Below are 19103 nucleotides of genomic sequence, written 5' to 3' on the forward strand. Positions count from 1 at the left end.
CTTCCTTCACCGTTTATTTCGATTGTTTCTCTGGTCTAGTAAGACACGATAGTATTTTGTGGACACGGTACATATAATAGAGCCGAAGTAACAAAACGAATCGAAGTCGAGTTTTGTATCGAAAACCCGAGAATTTTATGGACAGCAGCAAACAAATAAAAATAAAATACAACAGTAGTACTAGGAGTATATTTTATGAATATTCATATGATCCTATAGATAGACAAGCGCCGGCATGCCCCACACGCCGCGCATCTAATGAAAGTGATTTAGATATCACGAATATCACGATCAGTTATTTAATTGACAAATAGAAGTGCTGCAGTAGAAAATATATAACAGGCGTGCGTGATGTAATGGGGTGGCATTAAAACAATCCTTTTATAAACAATCGATTTATTTTGTCTCTATCAAAAGAAATTCGACTCATTTTCGATCACGTTATTTCGTCGTATAAACTAATATAATTATTTTATTATGTACAAAGAGATGGGGATAGCGGAGAGACTGTCTCTGTCCGTTGAGTCCGCGGACGCCTACCGCGGCGGCGGCGGCGGGCGCGGCTTGGCGGTGGCGTACGCGATCTCGGAGAGGCGCACGTCGATGGGCGCGCGCTCGTCGTACAGCGTCGGCGCCTGCAGGATGATGCCTGCCGACCCCACCAGCACCGCCAGCGTGAAGATCCACAGGAACAGCCGGTCCAGCACCATGGCCACGTACTTCCAGTCCTCCTTCACCTGCACACACGAGCACACCGTCAGACGGGACCGAATAACAAACACACATAAAATACACGGTCCGTATATACCCACCCTCGTGGCCTCCTCGTCCTTGCGCGTCTGGTCGGCGATGTAGTTGATGCCGTCGATGGCCTTGTGCAGCTCGGGGCAGCGGTGCCAGCGGCGCAGCGCGTCGCAGAGCGCGGGTGCGTCGTGCAGGCGGCACGCGGCCGCGGGCGGCGGCACCGGTGCGGGCGGCATCCCCGCCCCCGCCGCCGCGCCCTCGACCCCGCACCACCCCGCCTCGTGCTCCCACTGCACCGTCTCCGCTGCCGTCGCCAGCCCGGCACTGCACACACACAGGACAACATTAATAACTCAACAATGGAGATATACACGTTAAATAGTTTCTCAAGTCGGATTCCATTAGATACCTGCACATCATCATCACTAACAATATTCATTATGATTTCCTTATTCATAAGAGTTCCAAAAAAACAAATTATAGCCGAGATGTTTGGCATACCAAGTCATAACATGTGGTCGCGTAACCATCGCATTAACGAGGAATTAAATGTATCTTATGCAAGCGTGAAGAGACACTACCCCACTGGTTTGACGAGGGCGCGTGATGTACTTACAAGCGGCTACGGTGCGGGTCCGGACGGTAGTGCGGGCGCCGCATGACCAGCAGCCGCGGCAGCACGTGGATGAACACGCGGCGCACCCACGGTGCCATCGTGTGCGTCTGCGGCGACCGGAAGTGCACGTTCAGCACCACCACCGTCACGCATATGCTGAAACATGAACACAGGTTAGCTAGAGCAGGAAGAAAAAACAGATGGAACGGGCGGTGACTCCTCATGAGGTAACTGGATTGCGATATCACAAAAACTATATTCGCATCACGGTCTTACGTCAAATAAGTTTTTTGTCAAACGTTTCATTTTTGATACAAGCTTTTTTCGCTGACTGCAATTTTCTTTCAACAGGCAAATAATACTTATCTGACCAGTTCTAACAAACTCAAACACGATTAGGTTGTGTTGAGGTTTTATCACAGAGTTTCTTGCACCTATTTCCGTCATCAGGATCACCTCGATGGTACCATAATGATTATTGGAATTTCACCTAAATAACAATATGTCGGTGAAGTTTCAGCTCAATCAAATAATGGAAACTGGGTTTAATTTAGCTTATTTAGCACAAAATATTGCAAATAAAACAAAAGCTTGTAAAATTATCCGCTTAGGATTACACACTTACTATTAGATATAACTTGTTCCTATTTCATTTTAATGGTTTACACAAAAGCGAGAGATGAAAGTGATGCAAAAATCAATGTTTTGTATGGGTATACACCGCTGTTGCACTTTTACATGCAAGTTTTGTTAAACGCTCACCTGAACGTATCCAATATCATGGTGAAGAGTACAAACTTGCCCAGCAGCGGAACCACGAGCGACGTCGGAGGAATAATCTCGGCCAGTAGCAAGAAGAACACGGTGAGCGAGAGCAGGATGGAGATGGACAGCGACACCTTCTCGCCGCTGTCCGAGGGCAGGTAGAACACCAGCACGGTCAGGAAGGAGATGCCCATGCACGGGATGATCAGGTTCACGGTGTAGAACAGCGTCTTGCGCCGCATCGTGATGTTGAACGTGATGTCGAGGTAGGGCTCGTCGCAGCACGTGTAGAACTTCTCGTTCCTGCAACAGGACGGGGGATTAGCGCGGGGAGAGAGGGAGGACCGCACTACGCTGTGATAGGTGCGGTCGTACCTCACGGCCGGCACCTCCAGTATGTCCCACTCCACCGAGGTGTAGAACTCGGAGAGGTCGACGCCGAGCTCCACCACGTTGGTGCCGCGCGCCTCGTCGATGTGCCGCAGGTCCACCTGCAACACCACTGTCGGTCACTACTGGCCACGGGGAGTAAGGAGCGGATGATAAAAGTGCTGGGTTAGTACCTGGAACCCATCGTAAGTCCAGGAACCAAACTTCATGACGCAGGTCTGCTGGTCGAAGGGGAAGTACTCGACGTCGATCTCGCAGGAGGACTTGTAGATGGCGGGCGGGCGCCACTCCACGCGGCCCGTGTAGTTCAGAGTCGCCTTCGTCGCCAGCGTCACCTCGAAGTTCCCGTCGGCGCTGCAACGATAAAAACTTACATTACTTATGAATAGAAAGATCAAAGAAGAACGAGATTTATCTGTACTTTCTTATTAACTTTCAATTCTCTAAACGTAATTAGAAATTAGAATAGTAGTCTACTCACTTGTTGTAGAGCACGATGTCGGGCCGCCAGATGTGGTCGGAGGGCACGTGCAGCATCTCCACGCCGCCGTACTCGCGCGGCTCCCACGACAGCTTGTAGTCGTACCAGCTCTGTCAACAAACAACACCACACCGGCTCCCATTACATTTCCAAATTAACTCTCGCTTAAAATAACATTGTCAATGAATCGTAAGCGTATTAGTAGTTACATAATTATGTTAAGGTGTCGTTATAGTAATAGAAAAAATACGAATAAATTATTTTTCTATTACTATATACTTTTGTACTTAATTTGAACGTACCACAAGGATCACTTCAAATATACAATCTACTCGTTGGACGTACCTGCTCCACCCAAAGATTGGTTGTCATGATTTGATTTTTGAGGTTCTGCAACAAATAGAAGTGAATTAGATCATACCTATACCTATTGTATGTGGTGTATCACGGGGATAGGTGGTAGATCGTGTCACTCACCACGTCGATCAGCTGGCTGAGCTTGAGCTTGATGCGCACGGCGAGCGCGTCGCTCACGTTGAGCACGGGCCGCACCAGCTTGTTGTAGTTGCTGAGCAGGTCGTCGTACAGCCGCTTGGCGTCGGGGTTGCCGGCGCAGCCTGTAACACACGCACGTCAGCGTGGAGCCTCTGGCCACACACTCACACAGGGAAGGCGGCGAGGAGAGACACGCACACTCACCGGCCAGCAGCAGCGCCAGCAGCAGCAGGGGGCAGGCGGGCGCGGCGCGGGGGGCGCGGGGGCGCATGGCGGCGCGCGCATGGCGTCAGCGCATCGCCGCGCACGCCGCGAGCCCGCTGCAACAACATGTCATAACCACTATCATCACTCATCCTTACTTAAGAGACGAATCATGGTCAATTCACGATTTTTGTCCCATCACACTTAACGGTTGTAACAGCCTAGGAAGAAAGGATTGATTTTCACAGAGCAAGAATACAGGAAACAATTGAATGTGGTTTCCAATGGCAGTAACCGATGTGATGCCTTGTCATATTATTATAGTTATTGTCACGTCAGTCCGTTTTGGAAAATGTATGTGTCATAGCCCAACCTTCAGCTTCACGACCTCGTCACACGCATTACCTAGTAACGGTTGTTATTGTACTGACACTTGTCACTTGAAAAATATAGTTTGTTATGATTGAATAACGTTCATGCATTTTATTAAGTATTTAACAAATTGGCGACGATGGCGGAAGAAATCGAACGCCTTATTCGTCTACGAGCATCAATACGCGGCCAACTGACGAAATTACAACAACAATTACAACAAAACGAACCTACATCAGATTTCGAAGTAAGTCAGAGACTGTCAAGCTTAGAAAATTACGAGAAGAAATTCGATAAAATTCAAAATGAAATAGAAGCTCAATCAGAAAATTTAGAATCGGAGATAGAACAACGACATACCACAGAAGAAAACATTTTACAACTGAAGTTAAAACTGCACGGCTTACGCCCTACACCGATTACTGATGCATCTTCAACGTACGTCTCCGTTTCACAACATACGCAGAGCTTGGAAGGTACGAGTACAGATTTACGACCACAACAAACACCGAGGCTCAATTTTACGCCCCTTCAAGAAAAAGAATCGTTCAAGAACTTTATAAAAAGACTTACTGTATATTTGCTGCTGAATAATATAACTAACCCAAAAACTAAAGTATACATGTTACTATCAACACTACCTCCGGATTTACATGAAAGAGTCCACGACCTATGCTCTCCAGATGATCCAATTAATAAAACATTTGAAGAAATCTCAGATATATTAGACAAGTTCATCGACCCGAAACCAAGCATCTGGGCATCGCAACATACCTTCATTACGCGCTTACAACAAGCCGATGAGTCCGTCCCCATCTACGCTTCAGAATTAAAGAAGCTGTCACTCAACTGCGAGTTCAAGTGCTTACACTGCAAAAAGCCTACAAAAATGTTTTATTAATTGGATCAAAATAAAGCTCTGATTCTTGCTACGGATGCTTCTCCCACGGGCCTTGGTGCTATTCTGAGTCACAGATTACCGGACGGTTCAGAACGTCCCATAGCATTCGCATCTAGATCCCTTACAACCAGCGAAAAGAAATATAGTCAAATTGACAAAGAAGCAACAGCCATCTTCTGGGGATTAAAGAAATTCTTTCACTACTGTTACGGCCGAAAATTCACCCTTATCACCGATCACAAGCCGCTTACATCTATTTTCCACCCGCACCAAACATTACCTGCCTTAAGCACGATGAGACTATTCCACTACGCGCACTTCCTCTCCGGATTCGATTACAACATTGAATATAGAAGCTCAACGAAAAATGCAAATGCAGACTACCTCTCTCGCTTCCCGGTAAAGAAAATAAACGAGAACAAGATTGACCAACACTGCGTATTCCAATTGAAGCATATAAACGCAATAAATATTTCACCGGAAACAATCGCCAAAGAAACGAAAGAAGACCCTGAATTACAAAACTTACTAGAAATACTTCAGTCAGGTGCGTCACTCAGAGAATCTGGATATAAAGATAACGAACTGACATTACAAAACGATTGCATTCAAAGGTACACGAGTAATGATTCCGCATAGATTGCGGCAACAGATATTAGAAGAACTACATACCGGTCACATTGGAATTTTGAAAATGAAACTCCTTGCACGAAGCTTCGTATATTGGAAAAATATTGATAGAGATATTGACGACAAAGTCAAATCGTGTCGAACGTGTCGTCTAGAACAGAACGCTCCTCCAAAAACACCAATTCATCACTGGGAAGACCCTGCAGGCCCATGGCAAAGAATACACATAGACTTCGCGGGCCCTATATCTGGTTACCAGCTGCTGATTGTGGTAGATGCATTCTCTAAATGGGTCGAAATTATTCCTACAAAAACAACCACGAGCTCATTTTGCATTCAAAAATTAGACGAATTATTTGACACGTTCGGACTACCTTACACCCTGGTCTCTGACAACGGAAGACAGTTCACATCACAAGAATTCCAAACTTTCTTAAGCAATAATGGTATTGTGCATAAGACCATTGCGCCTTACCACCCAGCGACCAACGGTCAAGCAGAACGCTTTGTACAAACAATTAAAAAAGCACTGCACAAATTAGAGGGGGAGAGTGGTGTGATAACACAGAAGATTCGAAAAGTTAAGAGTATACTTCGAGGTACGCCAGGCACTTCAGGAGATACTCCCTACATGCTCATGTTCGGGAGAGAAGTGAGAACAAGGTTGACGGCAAAGATCCGCGCGTCTCCCAAGTCTCCTCCCCGACTAGCCCCGATTGCAACAAGGCAATTCGCCTTAGGTAGTAGAGTCCAGGCGCGAAGTTATGCTTTGTCTGGTAAGAAGTGGCAGTTTGGTACAGTAAAACGCCGGCTCGGGAATCTACATTACGAAATTGCGATTGACGACGGGCGTGTCTGGATACGCCACCTGGACCAGCTGCTCCCGGCTCCAGGGATTCCAGGAAATCACGGCGGAGGGGTGTCATAGCCCAACCTTCAGCTTCACGACCTCGTCACACGCATTACCTAGTAACGGTTGTTATTGTACTGACACTTGTCACGTGAAAAATATAGTTTGTTATGATTGAATAACGTTCATGCATTTTATTAAGTATTTAACAGTATGGATCGTGCCTCTTTCAAGGTCAGCTAAGACAACTGAAACATGATTATGAAGCTAATTCCGTGCCGTGTAGTTTCAAATAGGTAGATCTTCCTAAAATGATTCAATGTAGGTAACAATGGAAAGTTGACAACAATCTATCATTTTCAGAATATAATCAGGTATCTGAAAGGGGTTACTGGACACAAAGAGGAATGAGGAGAACCGATTTCAATGAAAACTTTGTGCAAAGGAAGCAGGCGTAATTTTTCTTTTTCTAAGCATGCATTGTGATTTATAATTAGGAAATGATACACATTGGAACCTTCAAATCAAGGGAGAACAGGCACGTTCTGGGCAGACTCGCTCCATCGCAGGCCACGTCTTCGCCTCGGCTAGTCTGTGGCCATGAGTAAGCCCATTTTTAATTAAATAAAAAAAATGAGAAATAAATCTTTTAAAGAAATAAATCTTTACACACTTTGAGAAAAAACATCTTAATAGGACAATTTTCTAGAGATTCCTATTTCTATTGTGGTCCCAAGCCGCCGAAACGTTTGTAGGAACTGCAACAGTAACTTTGTAATATCATATATTTATGTATATGGGATTAAAAACTTACTTATGCAGTTCTCAGATCTTTAAAACGTGACTGATATTGCAATATTTTTAGGTTTACCCTTTATGTGGCCATTAAACCCTAACTCTGTACCAAATTTCAGCTCTCTGAGTTTATGGAAAGTACTAATTCTATTCTGATGATCATGAGTGAGTGAATGAGTGTCATAAATGCGAAACTTTGCTTTCGCTTAACTTCGGAACTAAATGACCAACAGACTTGAAATTTTGGATTTTAAGTATGTGATTATAGCTTACTGGATGACGAAAATTTCTGCGTTCTGGTCTTATCCAAAGGTTCTCAAATAGGGGCCTGAAAATGCGGCGAAATGGTTCCAGTAAAGGATGGTACGGCAGTGTTTGCTTCGTGCTCGACTTGGCAGATCACAAAAATAACGAAAACTCACGTGATCTGTAAACTATCATCACTTATGGCCAGCATTGTATTTTATTAACCGACGAAAAAAACGGAAGAGGTACTCAAGTCAACGCGTACCTATATTTTTTTTGTTTTTATGTATGACCACGCATAACTTTTTAGAGAGTAGTTCGATTTTGATAATTATTTTTTTATTGGAAAGAGTATAGAAGTTGGTCCCATATAAATTTGGAAAAAAAATCCAACCTTAAGGGTAGGAAAATAGGGGATGATTGATTTTTCACTCATCGATTGTAACGTATGACCACGCATAACTTTTTACAGAGTAGTCCGATTTTTTTCAATCATGTGTCGCGCTCTTAACAATGCGTTAAAACTAAAAATTGAAAAATAAAAACTTTTTACAAAAAAGTAGTCGGTTTTTAGGGTTCCGTACCCAAAGGGTAAAAACGGGACCCTATTACTAAGACTCCGCTGTCCGTCCGTCCGTCCGTCCGTCCTTACGTCCGTCCTTCCGTCCGTCCGTCCGTCCGTCTGTCACCAGGCTGTATCTCACGAACCGTGATAGCCAGACATTTTCACAGATGATGTATTTCTGTTGCCGCTATAACAACAAATACTAAAAACAGAATAAAATAAAGATTTAAGTGGGGCTCCCATACAACAAACGTGATTTTTGACCGAAGTTAAGCAACGTCGGGCGGGGTCAGTACTTGGATGGGTGACCGTTTTTTTGTTTGTTTTTTTTTGCTTGTTTTGCTCTTTTTTTTGTTGATGGTGCGGAACCCTCCGTGCGCGAGTCCGACTTGCACTTGGCCGGTTTTTTTTTGTAATTTGTATCTTGTTGTTGTTGTTGAAGTTAACACTTAAATAGTTATTTAAGGGTTACATTTTCTGCCAGGCTCTACCGCTAAAAGGCTAATTAAACAAGGCCAAACTAGAACATCCATCATAAAATGATAAAGCCAATGAAAAAAGAATCATATGGAAGCGACATACCTACAAAAAAAGTGTGGCCGACGCCATATTGCCGAGAACTGAACATGGCGGTCTGTAGTGCTGAGAAGACAAGTTGATATTTGACAAGGATATCGATAAACTAAGTTGTCATCATTTTAAACACATAAACCTATTAGACCCACTTAAAGAGAAGGGAAACATAGTGTACAAAAGGCGGACTTTATACGTCTTATGACATTCTCTACCAGTCCACCTTAAGCCCTAAGCCTGCCTTAAGGCAAAGCAGAAAAAATGTTGATGTTGGCGTGTAACTTAAGATAACATATAATTGAGAGAACGCTATTTGTTGGCTTATGAGTCTTTATGACGGCCGTTTGCATTATCGATACCTACTCTAGTTCATAATCGTACTAATTACGATTAATTAAGACGATAATGCAGATATCACAAAGTTGCAATTTAATTATTAATATAAATGCATAGATGGTCAGGCAAGTCTTGTCGGTAGAAAAAGGCGCAAAATTCAAATTTTCTATGGGACGATATCCCTTCGCGCCTACATTTTTGAAATTTGCCGCCTTTTTTTACTGACAAGATCTGCTTGACCATTTATAATTAGCGGTATTGTGAACTAGGGTACCGTTATTAGTTAAATATAACATAACAAGATTATTCTTCCTATGTAGAATAAAACAACATTCATACACAAAAATATTCTTTATTCATTTCTGATTCGGAATAATACAACTTTGTTCAGGTAGTTCCAGAAAGATTCATTTTCCGTTTGTTTTTTCTATAATATTGGAAACGTACATCAAAGTAAGTTTGAATTACACTTTTCATCAGCAAGAGTTTGTGTTTTGCCTTATATTTTCTGTTCCAATGGTTTCTAACCATTTTTTTCTCGTACATTCAGTTCAGATTTCGGTAACCTGAAAAAACAAAAATATTATATAATATATGATTACTTACTTTCCCTCAGTACAACCGCTTTCAGGATACAGGTTTTAAGTATATATGTACTTGGTCAACCAGATCTTTTCAGTAGAAAAAGGCGGCAAATTTGAAAAATGTAGGCGCGAAGGGATATCGTCCGTCGTAAAATGAGATTGGTCCAATTTTTGCTAATTAATTGAAAATATAAATTTACATACAAAATCTTTCAAATACATGTTAAGATTCTTCCCCAAACTTTTCTTAAATTCGATATAAAAGCACATCACTAGCTGTCAAATGTACTAATTTCTATAGTACGAAAATATCGAAAATAAATCCTTAATTTATTCCAATATATCGCAAATAGTATTTATTGGCTAGTTATTAACTAAATACACACCATAAGAAGGCAGTCATCTATGAAATAACAAATATTTCAGTTAAAATGTAAACATACCGGTGCAACGACAAACTTTTCCGGTTTTCCTTTTTTCTTGAGCCACATCCAACAAAACTGCACTTAGGGATTATGTCCTTTCTTGTCCTTAACCACTACACCACATTATTAAACAGAAATATTCGCAAAATTTCCGAATATCCAATATTTTATTTTAATAACAGAACACTTTGACGCTTCATGTACCTTGGAAAACGTGAACTGAATATGGCGGACCGGCCACAGTAGGCATGTCACGTGACCATCAAATGAAAAATGTTGCCATAGCAGAACGCACTGAAGTATTGTTATCCTTTTCCACATAAGGGAAAATATATTGGTTAGAAAGTGACAACATAATTTTTACTTATTCTGCATCGAAATGCTTGGTATTTGTATAACTGATTGCATGTATAGAACAATATGCCGAGTCCACTCTTTTATACGTCATTGGATAAAGCCGAATCAATTGTTTTACCGAGTCACGTCGATTCTGGTTGGCGAAAGAGTAAAATAGGTAGGCGATTGTGCGTTTTCTGTTGCTTGGGAAAGTTTGAAGTACAAGAGTATCGAGTTTCAACAGTGGTACAAGAGTATCTATTCAAAAATGATAACTAGATAACAACTTTCAGTTCGTGGGAAATTGAAACTACGTAAAACATAAAGAGAAGGGTATTATAGGAATTGCACTATGCGCCAACGCCTTATGGCTCTTCATGATTTTGTTTAAAAATGTTTAAATGAAAGTTCTATTTCTTGGTTTTGGACTTTCAGTTGTTTAATGTTTAGTAAAGCTTTCCAAATCCTCTGCAGTCGGTACTCGCATCTCACACTAAGGGTCAATTTCACCAAACGAGCATTTTTATCTAATTTCCATGGAATTTTGAAATATTGGTTTAATGTAATAAAATGGTATGTTATAATTCGTAGAAAAATAATATAAGGCCAATATTACTTTCAGGGTACACATATTCATAAAATTTTGAAAGATATTTCAGTTTGAAAATTCTATCCGGACACGGGAATTTTTCTGTCCATGGGAATTGGATTTTGCTGGCACGGAAATTGGTTTTCTAAGCATTATTCCTATTTAAACTATGTTTTATTAATAATCAAAAGTAAAACAATAAACTTACAGGATTATAACCAACAAAAACCATCAATTTATTATTTTCTCAAATGTAAAATGGGTCCTTAATAGGATTATTAAGGACCTATTTTACATTTGAGATCTATTGCATGTTTTAAAAGTGTATTTTGTTTTGGTTTTTTAATGAGTCTGAGTATTAGAATCGTAAGCTATAACGATAGAATTTGTTAACATTCGTGAACTCGCAGCGAACTAATAAAAAAGTGATTTTTACTATGTATTCATTAAAATTCGTATAAATATATGGCCCAGTTGTAATTGTTCCACGATGTAGGACCTAAATGATGCTGAAAGACATGTAACATCCATATTAATAGCGTTTAATTAATTAAATATATGATTCAAATTCCCGTGCTTAGAAAACGAGGCACGGAAATTGAGTTTCGTAATAAATAAAATCTTCTAAAATCGAATTCGCATAAGTATTACAGAAATTCTATTATATCCTCAATATTAAGATAGAAACTCAATATTAAGAGAACTAGTGGCCATGGAAATTAGATACAAATTGTCGCCCTACCCGTTTTTATAGTTCTGTCGTTAATTTCTAGAATCCTTAAAAGTGACTTGTCAAAATTGTACCTATATTATCTGTTAGAAGAGTGAAGACACATGACAGAACAAGTAAAGGGAAGTGCAGTACAAGTCAATACAAGGCTTCATGTGTGATGTTGATTGACTTTCGGCCCTATTCGGATTTTGTAATAGACATCTATTAGATATCTTTTAGACATCGCCAAGATAAGATAACGATATGTTTAAGATCTAACCTGTCAAATTTGACATTTCCGCGATTCTGGAGATACTCTTGAATGATTTCCACAAGATATTACTTAGAGATCTAATTCACATCTAACATATATCTAACACGATCTATCGTAAAAGTGACATTGGTTGCCCGAATTGCGCTGCAAAAGAGAACTAGTTGAAATCTAAACTATAACGTATCTAGAATGGATCTAGTACGTGTCGTCTCTTGTGAATATCTTGAAGTTCGAATACGGTAGTTTGAAAATTTTCGGCAAAAAATTACTCTCGATCTCGGACAAAATTTACACGTCGATCAAGAGTTATTTATCACAAAGAAGTTAATGTTTTATATGTTCAGTGATAGTAAATATTATCGTTTTGATGTGTTTATTATGGCACTACCCGCACTACCCATATGGAGGTAATTAATTGCTAAGACGAAACGGTACGAAGTCACGTGACCGCTAACTGCATACAAACGTAGTCGCGATTTCTCGAGTTTTTTGTTTTTATTATAATATAGGCTCCACTGCAATCTAGGTTAGCTATAATATGGGTTTTGAAGGCGGTGCCAAACCAACAAAAACATTCTTTGCTGCCAGTCAGAAAAAAAATTACGAGTAAGTAAGTAGTACAAGAACTAAACTAAGTAGGTACCTATGTCTTTTTTATGCAAGTAAGTGCAGCGTTCTTCGTTGTCTAAAATATCGGTTCTCTAAAATTTGGTTTGGCACCGACTTCAAAAACTAAGTTATTACCCGGATGGTTATTAAATTTCTTATTATTAGCTATTAATTGCATTTTGGCAGAAATTTGCTTTATTACGGGATAGGGACTGCCATATGATAGGGGTATAAGGGTGCCATATAAAAAATATTTTGTGCTTTTCAGTGGGTTGGTTTTTTGAAGGCAGTTCCCTATTTTTTTTTAAGAAATTGTTATTAAGTTATTTTGTTTTGGTTTTTTGTTTCAGTAAAACAAAGATTAGCTTTATTAAGCTGACTCTTATTCAGTGTCGTAAGACACTTTAGTCTCTTTCACTTTCACTTAGTTGACCTAGAGCGGATGAGAGATAACTATGATGGGCTAAGTACTTGTTAAAATAATAGGTTCCGTATTGAATATATATTAATTAAAAACGGGTCACTCACGTATTTTAAGTCCAATACGCACGAATATATATATTTTATATGTCCGTGTCTCACGGAAGTTTTGTTATTAAAATAGTTTCCGTAGTGCGACGTACCTATATCGTAGTTATGTGCCTCCGAGGTACTAATAAAATTCTACTAATTTTAGTATGTACTATCAATACTGCACCCATCATAAGTGTCGAGTACATCACATCAAAGGCAATGAGTTTTAGACATTCTACTTATACGGGCTTAATTGCGCTTGCTTATTTGTCTGCACGCAAGTAGCTACTGCAGTAGCTATGTAAGGCTTTTCCAAAGATATAGTTTTCATTTGGTTCTTGCGAGTAAAGAGTCTTGGGACTAATCAAAGTTTTTCTTCATCATGCTATTATTTAGTATTAAAAACTGTTCATAAATTGCGTCGGTGTACTTTATCGAGACTATTATATTTTATAAAAGACTCTGTCTTAATTTTTAGCCTACTGTGGCCCTAGATAATATTTAACTGAAATATATATAGCTAAGAGAAAGTTTTGTGGTTGCAGTAAGGTGCTATTAAATATAAGAGTGGAGTGGTGTCGGGTGACGTGGGGACAGTCGAGCGCGCGAGCCGCGCCGCGCCGCGCCGTGGTCGGCCACACTCCGCGGCGACAACATTGATCCCGTGCTGCGGCCTCTACCGCCAGCCAGCGTGGTACTCGGCGACCGCGGCGCGAGGCGCGGCTCGACAACACGGGACGTGCGTGCGTGTAAACGTGGTACAAAGTCGGGGCTCACTGGGACGTCCTTGCCTGCAATTCCAAAGCTTCAATTCATGGTGCGATCACGTTAGAATGGTCACTAGTTGCTGACGGGGCACAGTGTCGTGGTGGTATCGCGGTCGGGTCGGGCGGGCGCGGGTCACAACGGCATGGTACGCGCGCGAACAGCGAGGGCGCGCCGACGACTGCCGCCCGCCGCCGCCACCGCCGCGCAGCCGCGCCGGCGGGCGGTGCCACTCGCGCCGCCGCCGCCGCCGCTCCCGCTGCACACGCCACGTGGCCGCAGCACGCAGCGCGCCTGCTGATAACATAATCACCGTCTTTCTGGCATACACCGACGCGTATGTCACATAACTTTAGCTTAAGTACCTTGGCATCAGTACAATAAATAAAATGGCTTTGTGGATCATCTTTACAATTTTTCATTCCACTGAAACTCGTCTATGGTTTTATTTTTTTATTTAATTCAGAACAACGAGAATATTTTGTATATAAATTGAATACACAGGTACTTGTTTTACTTCGTTTTGTGGAAATATTCCATTAACCTAATATCTTATTCTATTTCATTTCTTATTTTAAATCTATTACCTCCTTCAAATCAAACCTTGAAGAATACTATCTTTCCCTACCTTAGTTTTTATTTTTATAATAATTGACACTGTTGTTTCTTTGTTTAATATATAGTTTTTATGTATGTATATTGTATGTATGTCTAGATGTATGGTTATGGTTATACGTATTTAAGTATGTTTATCTTTATTAATGTTTTGTGTTGTTTGGTTAAATTCAATTCGACTTTTCATATTTTTTCTTTGCGCCACCTACCGTATATTCTAATTCTTTTGTCTCCGATACCCAAAGGTTGTCTGGAAGAGATCGCTCTTAAGCGATAAGACCGCCTGTTGTTACCTCTATTGTCTTTGTTTATGTTATTGTAAACTACGTGTATGTGAGGTGTGCAATAAAGAGTATTGTGTTGTATTGTATTGTAACCGACTTCCAAATTTAAAAGGAGGAGGTTATCAATTCGGTTGTATGTTTTTTTATTTTTTTATTTTTATTTTTTTTTATGTTTGTTACTCCACATCTACGCTGTGTCGGCGCGGCGCGGTGTCGGCGCGGCGCGGTATCGGCGCGGCGCCGGCGGCGTGTGCACTCCACGTCGAGTGGCCTCGATGCAAGCGCGCTTCAAGGTGAATCGAACGTTCTGTAACATTCAGTCCCAGTCTTTACTTACCTACCCAAATACAAAACAAATATCACGTTTATATGCAAATATGCTTTTAGACCGCGAGCCACGAACAGGTTTCCATGACCAATCGCCTCCCAGGCGATAACTCCTATAGTGGTTAACGGCTACGTATGATGAATCCTCGTGGACGTCAGCTGCCGCTCCGTTGGTGGGTTGAGGAATGGCAGCAACCGAAACACGTAAAAAAAAAAATATTTTCAGTCATCGCCTCCCGTTTGATACTTTGCCAGATGATAGTTTAGGTGCTATTGTTAATAAAAAACATCGTCAGCCGGTTGTATCGCGGTGGAATCACCGTCAGCTGGTCACATGACCATGTAAAAAAAATTTTTTTTTCAGTCGTCGCCTCCCGCTTGATACTTTGTCAGATGATAGTTTAGGTGCTATTGTTAATAAAAAAAAACGTCAGCCGGTTGTATCGCGGTGGAATCACCGTCAGCTGGTCACATGAACATGTAAAAAAAATTTTTTTTTTCAGTCATCGCCTCCCGCTTGATACTTTGTCAGATGATAGTTTAGGTGCTATTGTTAATAAAAATAATCGTCAGCCGGTTGTATCGCGGTGGAATCACCGTCAGCTGGTCACATGAACATGTAAAAAAAATTTTTTTTTTTCAGTCATCGCCTCCCGCTTGATACTTTGTCAGATGATAGTTTAGGTGCTATTGTTAATAAAAAACATCGTCAGCCGGTTGTATCGCGGTGGAATCACCGTCAGCTGGTCATATGAACATATATTAGATTTTATTTATTTATTTGCTTGATATGTTCATATGACCAGCTGACGGTGATTCCACCGCGATACAACCGGCTGACGATGTTTTTTATTAACAATAGCACCTAAACTATCATCTGACAAAGTATCAAGCGGGAGGCGATGAATGAAAAAATATTTTTTTTTTACATGTTCATGTGACCAGCCGGCCTATTATGGATAGCTTTATCCATCTTTATCCACGTGATAAAATAACTGTCACTGTTTAACACCGTGGGATAGAAAGTGACGGACACCGTTTTATCACGCTGTCACGTAGACAAGAACCACCATCATATCCGTACAGCTGACGGTGATTCCACCGCGATACAACCGGCTGACGATCTCTTTTATTAACAATAGCACCTAAACTATCATCCGACAAAGTATCAAGCGGGAGGCGATGACTGAAAAAATATATTTTTTTTACATGTTCATGTGACCAGCTGACGGTGATTCCACCGCGATACAACCGGCTGACGATTCTTTTTATTAATAATAGCACCTAAACTATCATCTGACAAAATATCAAGCGGGAGGCGATGACTGAAAAAAAAAAGTTTTTTTTACATGTTTATGTGACCAGCTGACGGTGATTCCACCGCGATACAACCGGCTGACGAGTTTTTTTATTAACAATAGCACCTAAACTTTCATCTGACTAAGTATCAAATGGGAGGCGATGACTGAAAAAAAATTTTTTTTTTACGTGTTTCGGTGGCTGCCATTCCTCAACCCACCAACGTAGCGGCAGCTGACGTCCACGAGGGTTCATCATATATGGCCGTTAACCAGTATACGAGTTTTCACCCGGGAGGCGATGACTGACGAAATTTGCGCCTGGCTCGTGGACCATTTGTTTTGGCAGTGAGGGGCCGATAAAAAATACTGTATGTATGTATGTTTTTCTACTCCAGCACTTAAATGTGTCAATTAAATGACTGACAGTGATATCTAAAGCAATGTCATTTGAATGCTTTGTCTAGCAGTCATCTTATGAGTATAATACAACTGCTTTATTTTTTTTAAAGATACAAGTTCCGATCATCTTGATTGAAAGAGGTATGTTTTCATTTACAATAATAACTCTTTTTTTTTTAAATAATAACTCAATTTTTTTAAATAATAACTCTTCTTTTTTTTTTTTTTTGCTGCAGCTGTCATAGAAAAAGTAATGTATGCAACAGCTCATAATTGGTTCTTAAAATTCTCGGGTCTTTTTTTACAAAACTCGACTACGTCTCGTTTTGTAACTTCGACCCTTGAATTTTAAGAACCCTTATTATATCACTGTTGCATAAACTACTATTATTGTAGACCACATAATTAAAAAGAGAATTCTTACACCTAGTAGAGGCCGTGAGTTCATGTCTCATCCAAGACAGTATTTTTTTCCACTTTTAAATTTATTCTATGCTTATACCTAGTAATTGAGTAGTTGTTTTATCTGCCTCCTCTTTATTATTTTACGGTAACATATAAATATTTGTTACTTAGGTACTTATAGAATTTTTAAATATTAGATCTATTAAGTTTTTTTATCTTCTTCTTCTTCTCCTAAGCTTTTTCCCATCATCTGGGGTCAGCTATCCTTGTCTGTCTTTTCCATTTTACCTTACCCTGCGCTGCTGGTATTATGTTTTTTTATAATGGTAAAAAATGTTAGATGTAACTAAATTCATTTCCACGGGCTTAGATCTTAAGAATATACCTAGCCTACTTAGGTAGTTAAATACACTAAATACCCAGGATAGATCTAAATATGATTTTCGATATAAAATTCCAGACATATCGGTTGATCCTGCAGAACTTTTCCTAACTCTCGGAAGTGTTCGGTGGAGTTTCGTTTATGTGACACAACACAAGATGTTTTAGCAAACAACACAACGTTGTATTATATGTACTAAACTTTAGTATAAATAAACTTAGGCGCTCCTCCACGAAGAACATACGCCCAAAACGCCAAAGTTGGTAGGCATCTTTGCCTTGCTTGTGTGGGTTTGCGTTATAGGATTAGATACTTACTTTAGATCTGAGCGTAGGAATTTCGGAGAGGCGTGGGTTAAAAAAAATATTTCAGTATGTATTATGTATTAATTAACGCCACGCATGAATAATGTAGCAGCGAGCGAGGTAAACCGGCAATGCTTACTAGTAAAATAATAAAGAGGTGGTGGACGATTGCTACGGTCAGCCGTCGGCCGCCTCGCAGGGGTGCCAGCCAGGGCTTACAACGCAACATCATGCACCACCGTATTACAACAAATTGCCGACGCAGGCGAGTCCAGCCCTCAGGCGAACCTTAGTAGTTGTCCAGACTAAGCGTAGTTGTAGACACTCGCGCGATCCCGAGATACTATAGAATACAGTCACATACATCCTTGACATAATAGTTATAGAAACGTCACAAACGGCAGAAAATATTTTCTATACATACTTACAAAAAAATTTTTTTTTTATACCCGTGGTGCGTGATGTGGGGATCGCCCGGCCTTTTTGACCATATTAAATATTTTCATTTCGAACACTACCACGATTATCACCAGCTCTGCCATGAGCTCTGTCACACCTGCGCCGTTACCATAGCGGTCAGCGTGTTTAGAGTTTAATAAATCACCCAACTACTGTGGAAGTTCTTGTCTTAATGATGTATCGGCGACTACGTGTGTGACTTACTATCACAAGGTAGACTGGTGTATATTATATGTAGTATTAGTTGGCTTGCCCTCGTTCGGTGGCGCCGCAAGATGCCGCACTCGCGCCTCGCGGTGCCGGCCGGCGGGCGCGGGCGGGCCTGCGAGGCGATTACAAGCGAGGGCTCATTTCCTGCTGCCACGGAATCTAAACAAACAACACATCGACCAACACTTTACACTCATGCTCCCTGTTCAGTTGTCGAATGCTCCGGGCCACTACATCATCAGGCGTGGTACGTTTTAAGGTCCGGAAGGAAACTGCTCGCCCACTGCTCAGTTACGAGTTAGTTGGAGCTGAGATGCAATATTCAGTTTCGGATAATAGGGACAAATAGACTCGGACCTTGACAAAGTGTGGCAATATCAGAGAGTTGTAGGGTTAGAGCCGGCGGCGGCGTAGCTCTATTTGAGGTTGATAAGCGCATTGTAATGCCTACTTGAAAAATAAACCATCTTTATGTTTAAATATCTATGAAAAGAAGACGTTTGTAATGATATGCCTCACTTTGTTCTATTAGTTTCGACGTAAAGTTGGCTTAGGCGGACTCCATCTATTTTATATATTACATGGCATGTGCTTTACGCAAGGCCTAATTAAGCTAACTTATTTCTGTACGTTAGAGTGTAAAAGA

The 19103-nt window shown here is 40.9% G+C and overlaps 1 protein-coding gene across 4 annotated transcripts; it reads right to left on the reverse strand.

The window, feature by feature from the left end:
• Positions 1-379: 379 nt before the first annotated feature.
• Positions 380-13963, reverse strand: LOC134649330 (acetylcholine receptor subunit alpha-like). 4 transcript variants are annotated; one of them, XM_063504034.1, is made up of 11 exons: positions 13783-13962; positions 3696-3811; positions 3474-3613; positions 3342-3386; positions 2997-3106; positions 2689-2869; positions 2501-2616; positions 2123-2428; positions 1361-1516; positions 813-1068; positions 380-737 (listed from the first exon to the last, which is right to left on the reverse strand). In XM_063504034.1, exons 2-11 carry the CDS (start codon positions 3760-3762, stop codon positions 537-539), a joined length of 1578 nt encoding a protein of 525 aa, XP_063360104.1. In that variant the 5' UTR covers positions 3763-3811; positions 13783-13962; the 3' UTR covers positions 380-536. The 4 variants fall into 4 exon arrangements, with proteins under 4 accessions (XP_063360104.1, XP_063360102.1, XP_063360101.1 ...); XM_063504032.1 differs by having other exon boundaries at positions 3690-3811; XM_063504031.1 differs by having other exon boundaries at positions 2123-2616; positions 13783-13963.
• Positions 13964-19103: the final 5140 nt, after the last annotated feature.

The sequence above is a fragment of the Cydia amplana genome, chromosome 7 (assembly GCF_948474715.1).
Source record: "Cydia amplana chromosome 7, ilCydAmpl1.1, whole genome shotgun sequence".
Taxonomy (NCBI): Eukaryota; Metazoa; Arthropoda; class Insecta; order Lepidoptera; family Tortricidae; genus Cydia; species Cydia amplana.

Bases quoted from the DNA above. Each gene is read 5' to 3' on its own strand.
- LOC134649330 (XM_063504030.1), bottom strand. From the start codon at position 3,762: ATGCGCCCCCGCGCCCCCCGCGCCGCGCCCGCCTGCCCCCTGCTGCTG. The intron at 3,614-3,689 runs GTGCGTGTCTCT...CGTGTGTTACAG, and splicing joins GCTGCTGCTGGCCGGTGAGT to GCTGCGCCGGCAACCCCGAC. The intron at 1,069-1,360 runs GTAAGTACATCA...GTGTGTGTGCAG, and splicing joins GACCCGCACCGTAGCCGCTT to TGCCGGGCTGGCGACGGCAG.